The sequence below is a fragment of the Eptatretus burgeri genome, chromosome 15, assembly GCF_056783735.1.
Source record: "Eptatretus burgeri isolate ZD-2024b chromosome 15, Ebu_testis_v1, whole genome shotgun sequence".
Lineage (NCBI taxonomy): Eukaryota > Metazoa > Chordata > Myxini > Myxiniformes > Myxinidae > Eptatretus > Eptatretus burgeri.
Window position 1 is genome coordinate 5,750,848 of NC_140975.1, and position 19,443 is coordinate 5,770,290.

Sequence of the window (19,443 nt, forward strand, 5' to 3'; positions counted from 1 at the left end):
GCCCTGTTAACGACCCAGGTTTGAGTGGTGAGTTGTCCAGCATTGTGGCTGACTAAAGTCCGACAAGCGTTATACTTGATCCGAATTTAACTGGTGAGTCCCCAAGCACAGCCTTCGTTGACATACGTCCGATGATTTCTGATGTTCCCGATCACAATTCGATGGACCATTCCGAGATCGTTTTGTCAGCCCGCACGGGTGAGCGCTCCAGTGCTGCCTTGACCAACGACATTGGGACCTATAAAAACTCATCACCTCATGGATGACATCAAACTCGCTCTCCTAAGCAACATTTCATTCCAAGCGCCAGTTTCAAGCTCCCTGCTCAGGTGTACAGAGAAAAAGATGCTTCGTGACGATCATGCACATGCCTCACAGAATGGTTAACCATCTACAAGGGATTGGCTTATTCACCGGATTGTTCTCGAGCATTTTGCCTCTACTGTGCTCTGTTTGGCTTGGAAGAAATTGGTGTCCTCGTGTCGTGTCCTCTCACTGTCGTGGTACCTGCTACAAACCGACTCGATGATCATTTTGGGAAAGGGAAAGTTCTGACAAAAAGCAGTCACGTGAACTCTCGGGAACTTGCACTATCCTTCATCAACGTGATTGACCAGAATACTTTGGGATGTTTGGAAAAATGTGAGCGAAACTGTTCGGGTGCAGACTCGAAAAAATAAAAAAAAACTTTTGAGATCGCTCAAAGTGTGTACTGTTCTGTGGCCGGCAAAATGTTTTACTCCGAGGGCATCGAGATGATACCATTCCTGGATCATCTTCACGTATAACTGCACGACCACTTTGAAGGTCTGGCCAGCATTGCCATGAACGCTCTCCATGTTCCATCGCACATAACAGATGCGGTATCCTCGGTCATTATTTGGAAGGAGGGCATAAAAGATTTCTCCAGAATGTATAAAAAGGATCTGGACGGAGAGGTGGAAGTTCAGAATGAGGTTGAGATATGGGTTGCGAAGTGGAGGAGCACCTGCGTGCCAGATTGTCCGAAATCCTCATTCGGAGAAATGAGCAGAGCTGCTTGCTACGATAACATACACAAGATGCTCAAGATTCTGTGCACAATTGGTGTGAGGTCGAAAGAGCAAACAGCGAGTTACGTCTGTTGAAGATGTATCTCCGTTCGACGATTGGTGAAGACCACATGAACGTGCTGGCTCTGAAATTTCCACTATGACTTTGAATCAACAAAGAGGAAATTGTGAATATGTTTTCCGCAAAACATCCAAGAAGAATGAGCCCAAGTAACGTGTCTCATTGAGCAGGTGGTGTGTGCACAATGTTGACACGGAGTACTTCAAGTTGTGCGAACATGAGTATTTAAATACCAGTGTCTCAATGTAATGAACCTGCATTACACTGAAACTGGTTTCAATGAATCAAGTGCAAGGTCTGAAATTCTCTTCCCCAGAGATTTCCCATAGATTATGCTCAATAATAAACCATCGACACTTTAAACCTTTTTTTTTGCCAGTTCCTAAGTTTAGTTATCAAGATTACTGTGCACAGTGAGTTGCTACAATTGTCAAATTAGCTGTATACATATATCGGAGCTGTGGCATGCATAAAGGTGCACTTTTTGTGACAAGGTGCATTCCCAGATATTCTGTTCCCACCCACCCCCCCCCCCACAACCCACTCCACAGAAATCCTGGATCCCCCCCCCACAACCCACTCCACAGATATGCTGGATCCTCCCCCACCCGCTCCTTCCAGATCAGTCATCTACAGTACTTGCTTTTGTTGCTTTCACATAGTTTCACCTGTAAAATGACTGCATGTTTTGGGTTCATTTTTTTTTTCTTTATCAAGACAAGTGATGCAAAGTACAAAAGAAGGAGATATACACATATGCTTTATTTGAAACACACTAATGCACATTTTTCATTGGGACAAAATAACTTCGCTGATTTAAAAATAAAAAATATTAAAAACCCGTCAAATTATGGAAACTATTATCAGTGACATCAATAAGCATATTTTGTTGAACCTTTATCATTCAGATGATGAAAACATTAAAAACATTTTATCACACAGAACAAGTAAAATTAAAAGATACAAAAAATATAACATTTTGCCAAATTACAGGGAGTCGTTTCCTGGTCATTCTATTTCATCCGATCCTGCATCTCAGGCTCGGATAGTTTTCGGCCCCCATGTGTTTTTTTTTTTGTTTGTGTTTTTCCAGAACTGTTTCTGAGACCCACTTGCTGTATCTCCATCTTCTTTGTCCCATTATTCACGATCATCGTTTTAATGCCTTCGTCTTCCTTTTGTTTATTAAAAATTAAAAACTACAAAAAAAAAGAAAACTTTATTTCCTTCTCGTCATCCCACCTGAGCAATTTTAAAATCTTCAATCTTACCACATACTTCCTTCCAAAAACCTTTCTCCCAGTCTGTTTTCCATTATCTGCTTGTCTCCATCCCTGGATGACAAAACACGTGCCTCACCCACTATCATGTTTATATCGCACTGTTTTCTTCGTGCCTTTAATCATCATTCCTATCCCAATTCTGATGTCTGTCTTCATCTCCCTGCCATTGGAATCCTTAACTCGAACCCATTTTTGCTTTGTGTGTGACGATCATAATATATTTTCTCATGGCAGCACCCTCTTCACACCTGGGTTCCCCTACACATACTCCAGACTCTCTCTCCTTCCCCAACGTCCCAGGCCCCTCTGCTTCCCCAGCGTCCCGGGCCCCCTCTCTGCTTCCCCAGCGTACCGAGCCCTCTCTGCTTCCCCAGCGTCCCAGGCCCTCTCTCTACTTCCCCAGCGTCCCGGGCCCTCTCTCTGCTTCCCCAGCATCCCGGGCCCTCTCTCTGCTTCCCCAGCGTCCCGGGACCTCTCTCTGCTTCGCCAGCGTCCCAGGCCCTCTCTCTGCTTCCCCAGCATCCCGGGCCCTCTCTCTTCTTCTCCAGAGTCCCAGGCCCTCTCTCTTCTTCCGCAGCGTCCCGGGCCCTCTCTCTGCTTCCCCAGCGTCCCGGGCCCTCTCTCTGCTTCCCCAGCGTCCTGGGCCCTCTCTGTGCTTCCCCAGCGTCCCGGGCCCTCTCTCTGCTGCCCCAGCGTCCCGGGACCTCTCTCTGCTTCCCCAGCGTCTTTTCCCCAGCCTTCACTCTTTCTCAGTCCTTGCTAACTGTAATATCTCCACCACATAATACCTGATCCACGAGAACATGTCGGGCCCAATACATTTTTTGTGATATGCTGTATATCGTTTTTGGCCCAATCTCTCAATGGTGAATAAACACTTTAAAAATTCAATAATTCTCGTTTCCAGATCCTGATTCGGATCTTCACCAAAATCGAATCAATTCGTCCTTGCCGCACACACCCAATGTGTCCACCAAGTTTCGTCCAAAGCCATCCACAACTTTTTAAGATATCATGCACACAGAGAGATAGACTTCACCTTCCGTGGCGGAGGTAAAACTGACCCAATGCAACATACCCTGTCCTTTGGCGAGGATAACAAAGATGACAACAGAACATTACAAATCCCCTTATCGTCATCTAGGATCAGTGGGAGGTGAAACACTCCTAAAGCAAACAATAATTGATCATTTCATCCCTTTTGGACTCATGAGCACAATGACTTCAAAACTCATTGGATATTTCAACCAAAAGGGTCATTGGTACCTGCCCACACCAGGCCCTCCACAATCATCACAACACCTGGCCAGGATACGCACCCCGTATCCAGGTTGGTAGGTCTCCAAGAGCGAGAACCCGGTCGGGAAGATGGGCTCATCGAAAATCAACTCCATGAAATCCCGGTTTTGAAACCAAAGGGGATTATTTGGAGAATGCCCGGTGTCCAACTGGGCGAGTGGTCACACCACATCCCATATGTCCACAGCATGGCTGCGTGCGTGAAATCCCCGGCGAGGGGATATATGTTTGGTGAACCCGCCAGGTTTTGCATTATGTACGAGATGGAATTGTCCCTTCCATACTGTGTGCTCAGGTCCAGCACTTGGACCACATACTGGGACAGCTCAGGAAGAGGGATCATCGCTTGAGCCTCTTCCTGCAGTTCGGATACATCTTCACGCCCTTGGTTAATATGCTTGTTTCTCCTGGTCCTGTTGAACAAGTGCAGAGTGCAGAAGAGGCTTAACAAGTGCAGGAGGAACCACACTTTGACGTCTAAGCGAAAGAAAAATTTCGAGAAACACCACAGAGGTTTTCCGTGAGAAAAGCAGAACCAACCGTGATGAAAACTATGTCCGAGGTTGAAAAGGTCTTCTTTCCGTGATGCGACATTCCCACATCTCGAGCAACAGGTGGTTGTCTCCGTCTGTCCCAAAAACATATGACTTCCTACAGATGGTGATGAAAAGGAGAAATCACAATGAATATCACAACAGGAACAAGCAAAAGAGAAAAGTGCAGAATTTTTTTTTTGTGGTCCATCACTCCAAATGTAAATAAGGCCCTTCAGTGAGGCACAATTTTCTTCATCATTCTGAGTATTCATTTATCATCCGTTACATCCGGTATTTACCTTCTTTTCAGTTTTCCTACTTGGCTAACCATTTCTCCTGCAGGTCTGGTCATCATTTGATCATTCCGTATTTTCCTTTTCTCTGTGGCAATCGGAAACATCAGTTTTCCCTTTGACTTCCTCATTTATGGACTCGTTCCTATGTTGCACGAAGCGATGACAAGCAGTGCAACTTCCGGAATCCTTGAGCTACCTTCGATGAGCAATTCTTAAACCGGCTTTTTGTCCGCTTTTTCATTGGGCCTTCCTCAAGCGTATGACGGTCAATTTGCACGACTTATTGTGCATCACTCGGCAACGATTCATGTTCATTCTCAGCTGCTACGATGGCATCGGTAACATGAACAAGGTGGCACACCACTTTTACCTGGTGCAACTCAAATTGGAGCTCCTCCTGAGGGTCCTGCTGTATCATTCCCTTGTACATTGGATGCACGTTCCTGCGAATGTGCAGAATGCACCAGTAACAGCCGTCAGTTTCGACAAAAGGGGATAAGTGAGATATGTTGGTTTCATACTCTGAAACACACTTTGACATCTCAGCAAAGATAATTTCATGCAAAATCCTCTATCCGACAAACCATGTAATCTGTATGAGTTGAATTGAATCAATGGACACACGATCATATCCCATCTCAAGTGAGTCCACCGAGACGCTTACGTTATACGAGAGGACATCCAATATCGTTTTGGAATAACATCGGTCGTCCTGCAAATATAATCAATTTCTTCACTCTTGCTTTCTTCCAGAGAGGGAGAGATTGTACAAATATCAAAATAACTACTTTTCCTGGCAAACGCTTCGTCATTCACAGTGTCTGCATGGGATGTCGTATGGGCAGCCTGTTCAGCATTTTTCTTTTTCAGACTGAACTAGAGGGGGAGCACTCAGTAGAGTGCAAAACCTCCACCGCCAATACTGCTCGGTCACTCAAGTGAACCTGATATCCTATTCATTCAATTTGACTTCAACAGTGCTCAGAGTTATAGTTTGCAACTTTCCCTTTTACTTTTAACTTTCACATACTCAATTCATTCGTCAAACTAGATTCCTTGAGACAAATTGATTTTACGTGGGTATATCCACCTGAAGTTCCAAAATCAGCCACAATTATAATTTTGGCATGTTTTTTTTTTGTTGGAAATCACTTATAACATGTAGAAATACAAAAAAAAAAATCGAAATTTTGTTGAAAAAAAATTTGCATTTTTTTTCTCTAAAATTTTTTTTTTTGGGGGGGGGGGTTGGAAATCACTTAAAACATGTGGAAATGCAAAAATAAGAAATCGAAATTTTGTTGAAAAAAAAGTTGCAACTTTTTTTCTCTAAAATTTTTTTTTGGGGGTGGGGGGGGGGTTGGAAATCACTTAAAACATGTAGAAATGCAAAAAAAATTCTAATTTTTTTTTCAAATTGGCCACAATAGCGGCCATATTGGATTTTGGACCAAGTCCAAAATCTAATGGCATGATCCTTGGACCAGACCGAACCCCCCCCCCCCCACCAAGTTTCGTCGAAATCCGTCGGAGTTTTTCCGTAATACTGTTCAGAAACAAACAAACAAACAAACAAACAAAAACAAACAAACAGAAAGGGGGTGAAAACAGTGACCTCCATCCATCTTCGATGGTGGAGGTTAATGATGGAAGGATAATTTGATCCCCTGGAGGGATTGCACCATTGCTGCGAGTCTTGTCCTTTCTCGGAGACCGTTCCGTTCCGAATAATAATATTTTTTATGATTCTCCCATTTATAGGATTGGAACTGCATTTAAGGAATGACAATTCATGACCGTTTTGATGACGAGGTTCCAATAATCACCATCTTGTGTTACACGATGATAACGATGGATGTCACAATGATTTGGACAAGAATCTCGTGGTGTCGAAATTCTAAACCAACATGAAAAATGTTCTCAGGAACATGGATGGTGCTGTGAATATATGAAACAAATAAATGAAGAACCTGTCCCACATGGAGAGGTGCTATTCCTTGTATTACATGTATGCAGAGAGAATTGGTTTCCGCTCCCCAAACTGAGCCCTTGGCACAACAAAACTTATTCTTTTTTTTCAACTGCCCAAAACTTTCCCACGAACCTCCTGAATCTCTTTAAACTCAATGGAGTCCATCAAAATCACACACACACGCACACACACGCACACACACGCACACACACGCACACACACACACACACACACACACACACACACACACACACACACACACACACACACACACACACACACACACACGCGCACGCACACAAACGATGCTGACCTCATCTTGATCGGCTCATTATTCGATGTTGTGAAAGGAAACGAGGCAATGTTCCCTGTATTACGGCTAACAATCTTTTCTTGGAACATACAGGACGATGTCTTCATAAAACGTGTTGATTCCTTTAACAGGTACGTTGACTACCCCCCAACATATTTGAAAGGTAACTTCTGCTGCGTTCAGATTGCGTCATCACTTTTTCCCATTTCATCACTGAAAAACCTACTCTGATGTGGTCATTTTAGTCGTTAATTGCTTCCACAGATCTACGTAAATCTATATTTGCCACATTACCCATCTTGTGTCATGATGTTGGTGGCCCATCATGCCTGTCATGCATAAACATGACATTCACACAACCTCTTTGAATTATATAATTTATCCGTCTCCGAATACAATGCGGAACTGATAGGGCACTCGGTCGAACGCATACCTCAACCACGTAATGCCTGATCCACAAGAACATATTGTACCCAATACATTTGCTGATATTGTTATGAATTTTGCCCGCCCGGCGTGCGATCGGCCACGTAACTCAAATCGCGACACGTCGCCCACCGGAACCGACAATTCAGTCATGACTCTCCTGGAACTACTGCCAGGAGCCAGTCACAGGTGAGGGTTTAACCTCACTACAACCCAGTCCGCATTCTACCCACGCGAAATAGGTATATCGACATTCGGCGATTCACCCTAAGTACCCGCGCGGGTAGCGTACCAAGGAGTTGTACCACGCCGCAGGTAGACTCTGGACACGAACCGCTTAAGCGGCTCGTTCCGTGCTGCAGGGATAACCGAGCGGAGTTATCGTCGACCTCGACGGTTCAGATTATTTATTGGGTGTCTACACCCACACACAATCCCTTACGTGATGCAAGATGGAACTTTCAACCGAAGGAAAGGACGCAACGAAATGGGAAACAATTTGACAAGCACTTTTATTCACACTCAGACAAGCACGTATTCACAGCCATACAGTAATGCACATATAACAGTCAAAGCAAGAACAATATGCAGAGTTACTACCGAATAAAAAAGGCAATTATTTTCAGCACACTTATACAGGTTTTCAGCACACGCGCCCGACGCTCGCCCATTGGGTGGAAGAAAAGGGGCGTGAAGCCTTCCTGATCCGTTTTCCTCTCCTAAAAGGAACGCATTCACAGCGGGGCTTGACACGTTTGGCAACAATTACCGAACGGGCCCTGGACAGCACGACATTCGGTGTTGACTGGTGGTGTGGTTGATGGTTGTGGAAGGAGAAAGGCGAAGGTGGTGGGGGGTTTGCTGTGGTGGTTTGGTGGTTGGCGGGCATCGTTTGGGAATGGCGGTGAAGCGATGTTTGCGGGATGGAGTTGTGGATGTAAAGAGGCGAAGGTGGTGGTGTTTGAGTTGTTGGCGGCTTAATGGTCCAAAATAACGAAAGAGAAAGAAAAATGGCTAACTCAAAGCATCGCAGCCCAGATGAATCGCACATATTCCCCCTAAACAACAGGTGTGGACGAACTACACATGAACTTATCGATATATCTAACCTGAGGACCCTTTGTGGTGTATTGCGAATTTCCACAGCCGCAACAATATCATACTATACAGTCCTATGTCATTTTTGGCTCTATCTCTCAATGTTGAAGAATCACTCTAAAAATTATCGGATCCGGATCCGGATCTTCAATGAAATTGAATCAATTCATCCTTGTCACACACCCAACATATCCACCAAGTTTCATCCTAATCCATTCACAACGTTTTTGAGATGTCATGCTGCATATCGTTTTTGGCCCGATCTCTCAATGATGAAGAATCACTTTAAAAATTCTACTAGTTGGATCCTTCCAGGACAGGGTTGGAGGTTCTGCTTGTTTTGGAAAAGGGGTTGGAGGCCCGTGAAGGGGGGCGAGAAGCCCCCAAGGAGAGGGTTGGATGCCCAAGTTAAGAGGTTCAAGTCCCCAAGGGGGAGAATTAATAAGTGTTTCGAATGTTTGTCGAGTTACCTCTTTTTATTTTTCTGTTTGTTCATTGTGCTCTTTGGTAGTTTGCTTGCTGTGAAACTGTTGCATTGTTATTGTGTGGTGGTGTTACGGATTTGTAAATCCGATATATATCTGATATGATTGGAAATAGTAAGTTTTATGGTTAGGACATAATTTGGGTGTTCCAACCTGGAGGGATAAATTGAGCTGAATAGCTTCAGCGTGAAATTTCTTGTTTTTTTTAAAGCACAAGTTGAAAGAACTTTATTTGTTTTAGTCATAAGTTGAAAGGATAGAACTCTTGCATATTTGTATTTATAGCTGATTTGTATGTCATACCAAGTGTTGTATTATTTGAGTTATTTACATTAAATAAGTGAGTGTTAAAATGGAACATGTGCGGGTCCAGTAGATTTCACTGGAATATAACATGCTCTGTTGTGTATTGTGAACTATGAAGCACAGAAAGTAGAGATAAGGATTGGTCGTCACCATACACTGTGAAGACTCTGAATGAGGCAAAGTTCACATCATTGATTTATCAGAGGATGTTCAGTCACGTCAGATTCCTCACACGCCATTGCTTTTTTGACATGTAAACAAAATAATTGGGTTTGTGGCTTGTATTGAATGACAGAGCCTTGGCGTTATAATACGATCTCTTTAAAGTGCAAAACAAATGTCATTAAGGGTGTTTTAATACCAGATAGAAAGGTGGTGTATGTGAATTCGATCTTGGTGAACATCAGAATTAGAAGTGATTGTGGGCTGGATAAGGAACTGAAGATTACTGTACGATGTTATAATCCTACATCTGTTAACATGAATGTCTTGTTAGAAATGATAATGCAACAACTAAAGCGTGAAGAGAAATAGACATTCATAAAATAAAATAAAATAAAATGTTAAATACCACCTCAGGAAGACAGTTTGGGGACTGTTACGGATTAGTTCTCGCGAGATTCGATTCGTATGCCTGCTCTCGCAGCGTACAGAGCTTTGGAACACACAACATGCGCCAAGGTTGTCCGTCCCCTCCACCTCACGCCTTCTTGCGGTTCAGCTCGAGACGGGGTGAGATCCATACTGCATGAGCATTCCTGCGGGGCTCACACGCTCTACACCCATAGCTGACTGTTAATCTGCAAGGTTTGTTTCTGCATGACCATTCGTGTTCATATTTGTTTCATCAACACGGCAAACCTACACATGACAAAAGGTTCACAGATCTGCGCGCTTGTTTGACACGGCAAATGGCTTAATTGAACGTTCGGACACTGCGAGATCTTAATGTTGGTTGACGGCACGAATACTGGTAAAACAGTGTATTAACACGTGGTACTACCCTTGTTTTAATTCCTTCCTTTTCTTTCTGTGAAGTAAAATTTACAAACGACAAAAACAAACAAACTTTGTTTCCTCTTGTTTATCCCACCCTCGCAATTTACAAATGAAAAATATTTCCACATACTTGCTTCCAAAAACCTTTCTCCCAGTCTGCTTTCCATTATCTGCTTCTCTATCTCCCTGAATGACTGCAAACACTTGCCTCACCCACCATCTCCGCTTCCCATGGGCACCACCCCCTCTCCACTCCCCACGTCTCATTCTACATAGTCCTGCCTCCCTTCCCCTCGACATTCCTCCCAACCTCCGACCCTCTTTCTCCGTCCTTTCTCACAGTGCCTCTCCCCCATCCCAAATTATATGGACCTCCAACATACTACATGTTTGCTGCAATTTGATAGATCTCTCAATCCAATCTGCCACTGGTGTAACTGACATTATCTGGGGAACAAAATTATACCTCAGGACATCCCGATTCCTCCGTGCGTCTCGCTGCGTGTTATCTTTTCCAGTTCGACAGGACTGAACCCTGCTGATGTTTTTCCAGTTCCGGTGGCGGAGTTGAAGTTTATGTCAAGAATTCCATTTCTCACTGTCCGTGCACGATCCTTGAGAGGGAGAAGAGAGGTGATGAAATCACGAAGAGTTCCTCATTCGAAAACCATTGAGAAACGTATCAACATCAGCAAAACAGCAATCTCTGGAAACAACACAAAGGTTTTCAGTGAGAGAAACATCACCAACCGGGATGAAAACGAAGTCCAATGTTGAAAGGGTCTTCTTTCCATGATGCATCACACCCACATCTCAAGCAACAGGTGGTTTGTCTCAGTTTGATGACGTACATATGGTGGTGAAAATGAGAAATCGCAATCAATATCACAACAGGAACAAACAAAGGACAAAATAGCATATTGTTTGAGAGTAGTACATCACTATAAATGTAAATAAGGCCTATCAGTGAGGCACAATTTTCACAATCATTTCAGGTATATACGAGGTGTCAAAAAGTATCCAACCTTAATTTTTCGTGCGTAAACAAATGAAGCTAGGGAGGCATGGTTTGGTGCACAGATGTAGGAGATCCAAATTCATGTGCGTGAATATTTTCCCGCCTGTAGAAGCTGTCAGTCGCCGACAGACGGCCGATGAGTGAGGTAGTGTAAGTGAGCGCCGTCGGATTTTCGTTTTTGTCAAAATGATGGCTCACTGTGGTCGCATCGCCAGTGATCACTGTGTTGAAGAAGTTGGGATCACTGTTCACAGTCTCCAGCATGTCTTGTGCAGTCTCCAAACGGAGTTGCTTATGCTCGATCGTTTGCAGCTTTGGCACGAACTTCGCTGAGATTCTCCTGAAGCCCAAATCCTGTCACAATGGAATGAACGGATCCAATGCTGACGCCGCCTCGTCTGCAAGTTCGCTGATCATGATTCGAAGATCCTGCATCAGCAGGGTCCTCACTTGGTCAATGACGATCTCATTTCGGGAAGTTGAGGGCCTACCAGAACGTGCTTCACTTTCCACTGATGTGCGAACATCTTTGAAGCGGTTGTACCACTCTTTTATCTGTGGGGTGCCCATTGCTTCATTCCCGAAGGCCTGTTGAATCTTGCGGATCGTTTTCACTTGGGAATCGCCAAGCTTTGCACAAAATTTGATGCAGTAGCGTTGTTCAAGTTTTTCCGTCATTTTGTCAAAAAAGAAAATCCGACGGCGCTCACTTACACTTCCTCACTCATCGGTCGTCTGTCGGCGACTGACAGCTTCTGCAGGTGGGAAAATATTCACGCATATGGATGAGGATCGCCCTCATCCGTGCACCAAACCACGCCTCCCAAGCTTCATTTGTTTACGCACGAAAAATTAAGGTTGGATACGTTTTGAACACACCTCGTATTTATCATCCGTTGTTTCGCTTCTTTTCAGTTTCCCTTGTTGGCTCACCGTTTTTCCGCAGGTTTGGTCATCATTTGATCCTTCCGTATTTTTATTTTGTCTGTGGGATTTTTAGTCAGCAGTTCCCCTTCTGACTTCTTCCTTTTTGGACTCGCATTCCTGTGTTGCATAACGCGATGAGAAGCAGCACAACTTCCGGAATCCTCGAGCGACATTTGAATTCCAATTCTTAAACCGACTTTTTATACGCTTTTTTAGCCGGGCCTTCCTCAAGCATATCGCACCCACCTTTTTCGTCTTCTTGTCCATCTCTCGGTATCGATTCAATTTACGTCTCCGCTGCTAAGATAGAATCAGCAGCTTGAACAAGGTGGCGCACCTCTTTCACCTGGGTACAGTTCAAGCTGGAGCACGTCCTGGGGGTCTTGCTGTACCATTGCCTTGTACATCGGATAAAAATTTCTGCAAATGTGCACAATGCAACAGCCGTCAGTATCGACAAAAGGGGATAAGTCAGATAAATTGGTTTCATACTATGAACCACACTTTGTGACATCTAAGGTAATTACATGCATTTGGATTGAAGCAAAGTCCTCTCTCCAACCAATCATGTCAAATACCTGACTTGAATTTCAATGGACACACTGTCATGTGCCATCTCACCTGAGTGCAAAGAAGTTTGCGTAATACGAGGCACCAATCCAATGTCGTATTTGGAATGACACGGTCATCCTGCGAAGAGATTGCACAAATATTTAAGAGATTGCACCAGTACACTGGTACTCCTTTCATCATTCTCAGAACGATGACAAGCTGAGTGAACTCCACCTGATGTTAATTCAATGGCTGACAGGCTCAAACTTAAGACTTTAAGATCTTAAGCCAGTCACCTCAACCATGAAGCTCACACCAGGCTACATACCTGGGTGTGCAAGGGTACTATGTTCAGAATGACTTCTCTGTTCTTCCTCAAGAATGCAATGACCTCTCTCAGGTCAGTACTTCTAAAGGGGCAACGAAACAGAACGTGAAATACAAAATATCAACTTGGTCATTCTGATCGATTCCTTGTTCATGGCCATTAAAAAACATCCGGTACCTTTAAAGGGAAGAGTCTCACCTGCAGGATACTGTTGAGGAAGGAGGTCTTACCCAGGTTCACTCGGTCAATGAACTGTGCACCATCGTTCAAACCCTCAGAGAGAGAAATTTGACAAGACAGAACAACAAGGTACGGTTTCACAATGAAAACTGAACAAAAACACAAGCAGCAACACAGGGACAAAAATATAATAGAAAGTCATGACAGACGTCGTCCAGAAAGATACGTTATGTTCAGTCCCATTCTTCCCTCCATGGCTTCAAGACAGCTATTCCCCTCTCGCTCAGATCATCCACCATCTATACTCATGATCTCTTCCATCCCAAATTACCCCATTCCCCAGCACTTGCTTTTTCCAGGTATTGTGATTCCCATCCCCCCACCCTCTCCCTCACCCCTTTTCCTTTGTTTTGTCGGTTGTTTTGTTATGTCCGCCGCCGAAGGTGGATGGCGGTTAAGTTTTCACCCCCTCTTTGTTTGTCAATGAGCAGGACATCTTAAAAAGTTACGGATGTATTCGGACGAATCTTGGTGGACAGGTTCGGTGTGTGACACGGACGAATTGATTCGATATTGGTGAAGATCCGGATTCGAGAATGTCAGTGCTTCTTCACATTGAGAGATGGGACCAAAACTATTTGGAGCACAATATCTCAAAAAACTTCTGGATGGATTAAGAAAAAACTAAGTGAATGATCGGGTCGGTGACAAGAACAAGCAGATTCAATTTTGGTGCAGGTCCGGAGACAGAGCCGGCCTATCATTGGAATACAAAAGACAAACCGTTCAGCCTGGATCTACTGAGTGCCCTTCTCGTTCCTTTTCTCTTTCATTCCCCCCCCCCCATTTCCCCTTCCTTTTCTTTCTGCGTTTCAACTTGTGTGCCGCTCATTCACCCCCATGTGACCTCCTCCCTTTGATCTCACTCTCATTTTTACTTTGTTGCTGATGTTCCCCATTTCCATTTCGTTCCCTTCCATTTTGCTCTCACTCTTCCATGAGCCTCAATCATGTAAAGTATCCAAAAAAAAAAGAGAAAAAGGTTACCTTCTTGGCTTGTCTCCATTAACTTGTCCATTGGCAATCGACCCATGGAAAACACTTTGAATCAGTTGGTGCGCTTGTAGAATACCAGGTATGGCGTCTTATCATGCACACCTGATGAACTAAGGATCTTCTGCATGTCATCATTTTTCATGACTGTGACATGTTCATCACTGAAATGGACCCATTTGTCCTGACTGTCAAATGCATGACATTCTTCCCGATGGGAAGCCTCTGTAGTTTTCTCAGTGTTGATATAGGTGGTGTAATGTCCACAGTTGAGGCCATGACCCGCATGTTCAATGATAGCAAAGAGTGTGTACTGGGGGTCTACATCATCAGCGATGCACTCGGGGGAACACCATCTTCTGAGCGAGAGGTGCTCGGGAATGGATGTGGAGACTTTCAACTTGGATGCTTTTCCGTGCCTGTATAAATACATGAAAGGCGGATTATTCGGACAAACAGGTACAACTCACAGATATTGGTGGATTAAATGAAGGATGACATTTTACCAAATCACATTCTCCCATGTTGTGAATATATTGAAATACACCATGGAAAGTATATTTTAATAGAGGCCAATCTTGTGATACGAAGCTTACTTACACCACCATTATTAATAGATATTTAAATATCAATGGATTTTTTAAAAACCGTGCTCGATTCTCTGATATTGTCACCACTGCAGCAACGTTTCTTCATGTCCGTATTATCAATGTTTTCATGATTACTTTCATTCGTTTTGCATCTTGAGTTTCTCCACTCAGGGACTTTCTCGTTTCACTTCTTGTCTGATGAGCTCAGAGTATTTGATGGAAAACAAACAACAACAAGGACATTCTCAACACCATTCTTATTCATTCTCAGCGTCATCGAGCATGATGAAGAGCCTGCAAGGTTGTACCAGAAATTGGAATTTGTGAAATATTCCGCCCATGTCTCGGACTCTCCGAATGAAAGGGAATATGTGCAGGACATGAAAGTTTGCAAAATGATGGGTGTGCTGTTATTCCAAAATGACCTGAGATTGTTCCCTCATATGACCCAAAGTTATTGGTGCACTCAGGTGAGATGGAACATGATGGTGTGGCCATTGAAATGCAAGTCAGGTATTTTGTCAAAATCGGTAAGAGTTGTGACTTTACGTCAACCAGATTCTGGGTCAAAACGATTCGGGCACTCGCTCTGTGTCTGGGAACTCGGTGGTTCAAACCCTGGCCGAGTCATACCAAAGACTATGAAAATGGTACGTGCTGCTTCCTTGCTTGATGCTGAACATGGAGAAAGGATAGAGAACGGACAATCACCACAGGTCGGTAACCGTTGTGCAGGCTTGATGGGCTGAATGTCCTCCTCCTGTGTTAAAGTTCCTTGTAAAGGGGACATGAGTGACAAGTTGTAACGTATATCGCTTGATACAAGACGGCCTGCACATACACGATCAAAGACCTCTCTCTCACAAGTCTATAATGTTGCCGAGTCCCCATACATCCCTTCCATCAGAACAATCAATGGCCAATGGAAGTCACTGACAATTGTTTGTTGATATGCGAAGGTTTCAGCTAACACACAAAATGAAACTGATATACAATATACGTACTCCATGTCCTAATTTAATCACTTATTAGCCTCTCTGATCTCATCATTAACCAAGGATGAGCACAAACAGACTGAATATGATGGGAGTTTGATGGTGAGTGAAGCGATCGCTGGATTACCTGTCCATTTGGAATTGCTTGAGGTGTAACCCAAACATTGAAGGGAGCGTGGAGATTGAGGTGGAGGAACTTGCCATGACCTTCAACTTGCATGAAGAACACATATACATGTTATCCCCATCAAGGTGTTCCATTCGAGCCCAAACGTTAAACAAATACTCAAGTGGAACTGGTTCGGTCTTGTTATTTCTCCACATATCTGCAAGAGTTCAGAGGGAGATGAGAGATGATGACATCAGGAAGAGTTTCGAATTTGATTACCATTGAGAAAATCATCATCTGCAAAGGAGGATTTCAAGAAAAAACACAAAGTTTTGGGGGGAGAAAAACATAACTAACCAGGATGAAAACTAAGTCCGAGGTTGAAAAAGTCTTCGTTCCTTGATGTGACATTCCCACATCTCAAGCAATTGGTGGTTGTCTCCGTTTGTCCCAAAAACATATTATGACCTGCAGACGGTGATGAAAAGGAGAAATCACAATCAATATCACAAGAGGAACAAAAAAAAAACAAAATGAAAAAAGTACATAATTTTTTTCTTGTGGTACATCACGATTAATGTAAATAAGGCCCATCAGTGAGGCTCAGTTTTCATCATCGTTTCGTGTATTCATTTATCATCCGTTACATCCGGTATTTCCCTTCTTTTCAGTTTTCCTGGTTGCCTCACCGTTTTTCCTGAAGGTCTGGTCATCATTTGATTCTTCCATATTTTTCTTTTCTTCTCTGTGGGGTTCGGAGTTACCAGTTCCTCCTTCGATTTCCTCCTTTTTGGGCTCACATTCCTTCGTTGCACTATGCGATGACGAGCAGCACAACTTCCGGAATCTTCGAGCGACCTTCGATGTCCATTTCTTAAACCGGCTTTTTGTACGCTTGTTAGTCGGGCCTTCCTCAAGCGTATCACATCCAACATGAACGTCTTCTTGTGAATTTTGAGGCAATGGTTCAGGTTGCTTCTTCTGAGCTGCTATAATGACATCAGCAGCTTGAATAAGGTGGCACACCTCTTTTACTTGGTGAAACACAAACTGGAGTACCTCCTGGGGGTCCTGCTGTCCCATTCCCTTGTACATTGGGTCCAAGTTCCTGCAAATGTGCAAAAAGCAACAGCCGCCAGTGTTGTCAAACAGGGATAAGTCAGATAAATTGGTTTCATACTCTGAACCACACTTTATGACATCTAAGCTGAGATAATTACGTGCATTTAGCTTGAAGAAAAGTCCTCTCTCCGAGCAACCATGTCAAATATCTGACTTGAATTTCAATGGACACACTATTGTGTCCCATCTCACCTGAGTGCAGCGATAAGTTTACGTAATACGATCGGAGACTCCAACGTCGTTTTCGAATAACACCGGCCGTCGTGCAAACAATCGGTTCCTTCACTCTCTCTTTCTTCCATAGAGAGCGAGATATTGTGGAAATATCGAAATAACTCCTTTTGCTGGTACATCCTGGCAAACACTTCATCATTCACAGCATCTTCATGGGATGTCTGATGGGCAGCCTGTTCAATATTTTGCTTTTCCTGCATGAATGACGAAACGACAATGTGATCCCTTTGAGGGATCGGTGGATTGGCGTCGTCTTTGCTGCGGGTCTCATCTGTTTCAGGAGACCTTTCCAAGATACGTGGATTGGCCATGTCTTGCAGGACATTACTGAGACTCTGAATGAACTCGAGCTGGTGTGCTGCAGTTTCCTGCAATATAAAGAAATATACAACAAAGAACAACATTCATTACAGTGTAAATGGTACAGACATGAAATGTAGATCATGGAGAAACTTTACCCTTCAAATAGGGTAAAACCAACAAGGGCTTCACACAGGACCATCCTTTCAATGAAGAATAGTCCAATGCAAATATGAATTGTGATTAATTTCCAGGACGATGAAAAACGATATGTTGTCAGGAGGAAGGAAGAAAGAGAAAAACACATTGGTGGCCAATACATACCTGGTCACGCACGGGTACCCTATTCAGAATGACATCTCTGTTCTGCCTCGAGACGTCGGCAATCTCTCTGAGGTCAGAACCCAGAAAGGGGCAATGAAACAGAACCTAAAATAAACAAAAATAACAATTTGGTCATTTTCATTGATTCCTTGCTCATTGCCATTAAAAAAAGACAGTCCGATACCTGTAAAGGGTGAAGTCTCACCTGCAAGATGCTATTAAGGAAACAGGTGTTCCCCAGGTTCACAAGGCCGGTGAACTGTGGACCATCGTTCATCAAATTCTCCCCGCTCTCGTCTCCATCTGAGACTTCTCGCGGCCTGCAATCATCATAGTCACATTATGACACTTGTGTGTTCATATTCATGAATCAGTTTCACGTGTTCATTTTTTTTATTATTCTCCCATCTATAGGATTGGAACTGCATTTAAGGAATGACAATTCATGACCGTTTTGATGACGAGGTTACAATCATCACAATCTTATGTTGCACGATGATAATGATGGATGTCACAACGATTTGGACAAGAATCACGTGGGATCAAAATTCTGAAACATGAAAAATGGTGTTCATGGGACCAGGTATGGTGCTGTAAATATATTATACAAAGAAACGAAGAACCCATTCCACAGGAAGAGGTGCTACTCCATACATTACATACATACACAGAGGGAAATGGGGTCCGCTCCCCACCCTGAGCCCTCGGCACAAGAAACCTTTTCAATTTTAACCATCCAAAGCCTTCCCACGAACATCTTGAATGGCTTTAAACTCATTGGAGTTCATCAAAATCACACATACACACACACAAACATTCAATACACAAGCATACACACACCTTCCACATACTTAAATCTTGTACACACACACACACACACACACACACACACACACACACACACACACACACACACACACACACACACACACACACACACACACACTAATCACAATGTAAACACAATTATAAGACATGTTCGCGTTGAGTTGATCAGATTTATGTTGATGTGTAAAATAATTGTCCATTTGTCCATCATTGTCCCATCAATCGTTTTCAGGACTCACTTTGTACTAAACTTGGAGATCATTAAGAATATATTATTTAATTGATTTATTAACATTTAATTATCAATTTCCAACATTTCCCTTGTTGTTCTATACATCTCATTACAATTAGATGTGTAACATAGAGAGTGGGTGTGGTGAGTGTCACGGATTCCAAACACTTTTAAAGGACCAGTAAAAGGATTGCATGTCCTCTCTATCTATTTATTACGTCGTTATTTGTTTTGTACCGACACACACTTTCCCCATTCGGCGTGCCTTCCCTTTTCCCCACGTGTCCCCACAAACCTCGTCGATGATTCCTCGTTTTCCACATCATCAGCATCTACAGCTTTCGGTCGTGTTAAATCAGATGTTTCACTTCTCCAAACCTTGGAACACCGAGCTCCCTGAGAGGAATCATAATTATTACAATTAACAGCAAATATCACAAAGGGATCATTTTATTCCGTTCATCGTTTGATGAAGAGGTTTTCAACGGTCCGTACACAAAATACGTGGGGGAGGAGGAGGTGGAG

General features: G+C 43.4%; 2 protein-coding genes across 2 annotated transcripts in view; both read right to left on the bottom strand.

Annotated features, from left to right (window-relative positions):
* Positions 1-12,279, bottom strand: part of LOC147011395 (ubiquitin carboxyl-terminal hydrolase 1-like) — a 51,080-nt gene extending 38,801 nt beyond the window's left edge. The window contains exons 1-2 of the mRNA XM_085857714.1: positions 10,877-12,279; positions 10,593-10,740 (exon numbers count right to left, since the gene is read on the bottom strand). The gene's annotated coding sequence lies outside the window, so the exon portion shown is untranslated. The remainder of the gene's footprint in view (positions 1-10,592; positions 10,741-10,876) is intronic.
* Positions 12,280-13,133: 854 nt separating this feature from the next.
* LOC147011396 (ubiquitin carboxyl-terminal hydrolase 1-like) lies at positions 13,134-19,335 on the bottom strand. Its single transcript, XM_085857715.1, has 9 exons — positions 19,214-19,335; positions 18,064-18,178; positions 17,859-17,963; positions 17,193-17,602; positions 16,568-16,986; positions 16,236-16,346; positions 15,897-16,095; positions 14,179-14,603; positions 13,134-13,224 (listed from the first exon to the last, which is right to left on the bottom strand). The coding sequence occupies exons 2-8, from the start codon at positions 18,133-18,135 to the stop codon at positions 14,240-14,242; spliced, it is 1,680 nt and encodes a 559-aa protein (XP_085713841.1). The 5' UTR covers positions 18,136-18,178; positions 19,214-19,335; the 3' UTR covers positions 13,134-13,224; positions 14,179-14,239.
* Positions 19,336-19,443: the final 108 nt, after the last annotated feature.

Coding starts and splice junctions, on each gene's coding strand:
- LOC147011396 (XM_085857715.1), bottom strand. CDS start 18,135: ATGAACGATGGTCCACAGTTCACCGGCCTTGTGAACCTGGGGAACACC. Junction 16,987..17,192: donor AAACTTATCGCTGCACTCAG/GTGAGATGGGAC, acceptor GCACATTTGCAG/GAACTTGGACCCAATGTACA. Junction 16,096..16,235: donor CGGACTTAGTTTTCATCCTG/GTTAGTTATGTT, acceptor GAACTCTTGCAG/ATATGTGGAGAAATAACAAG.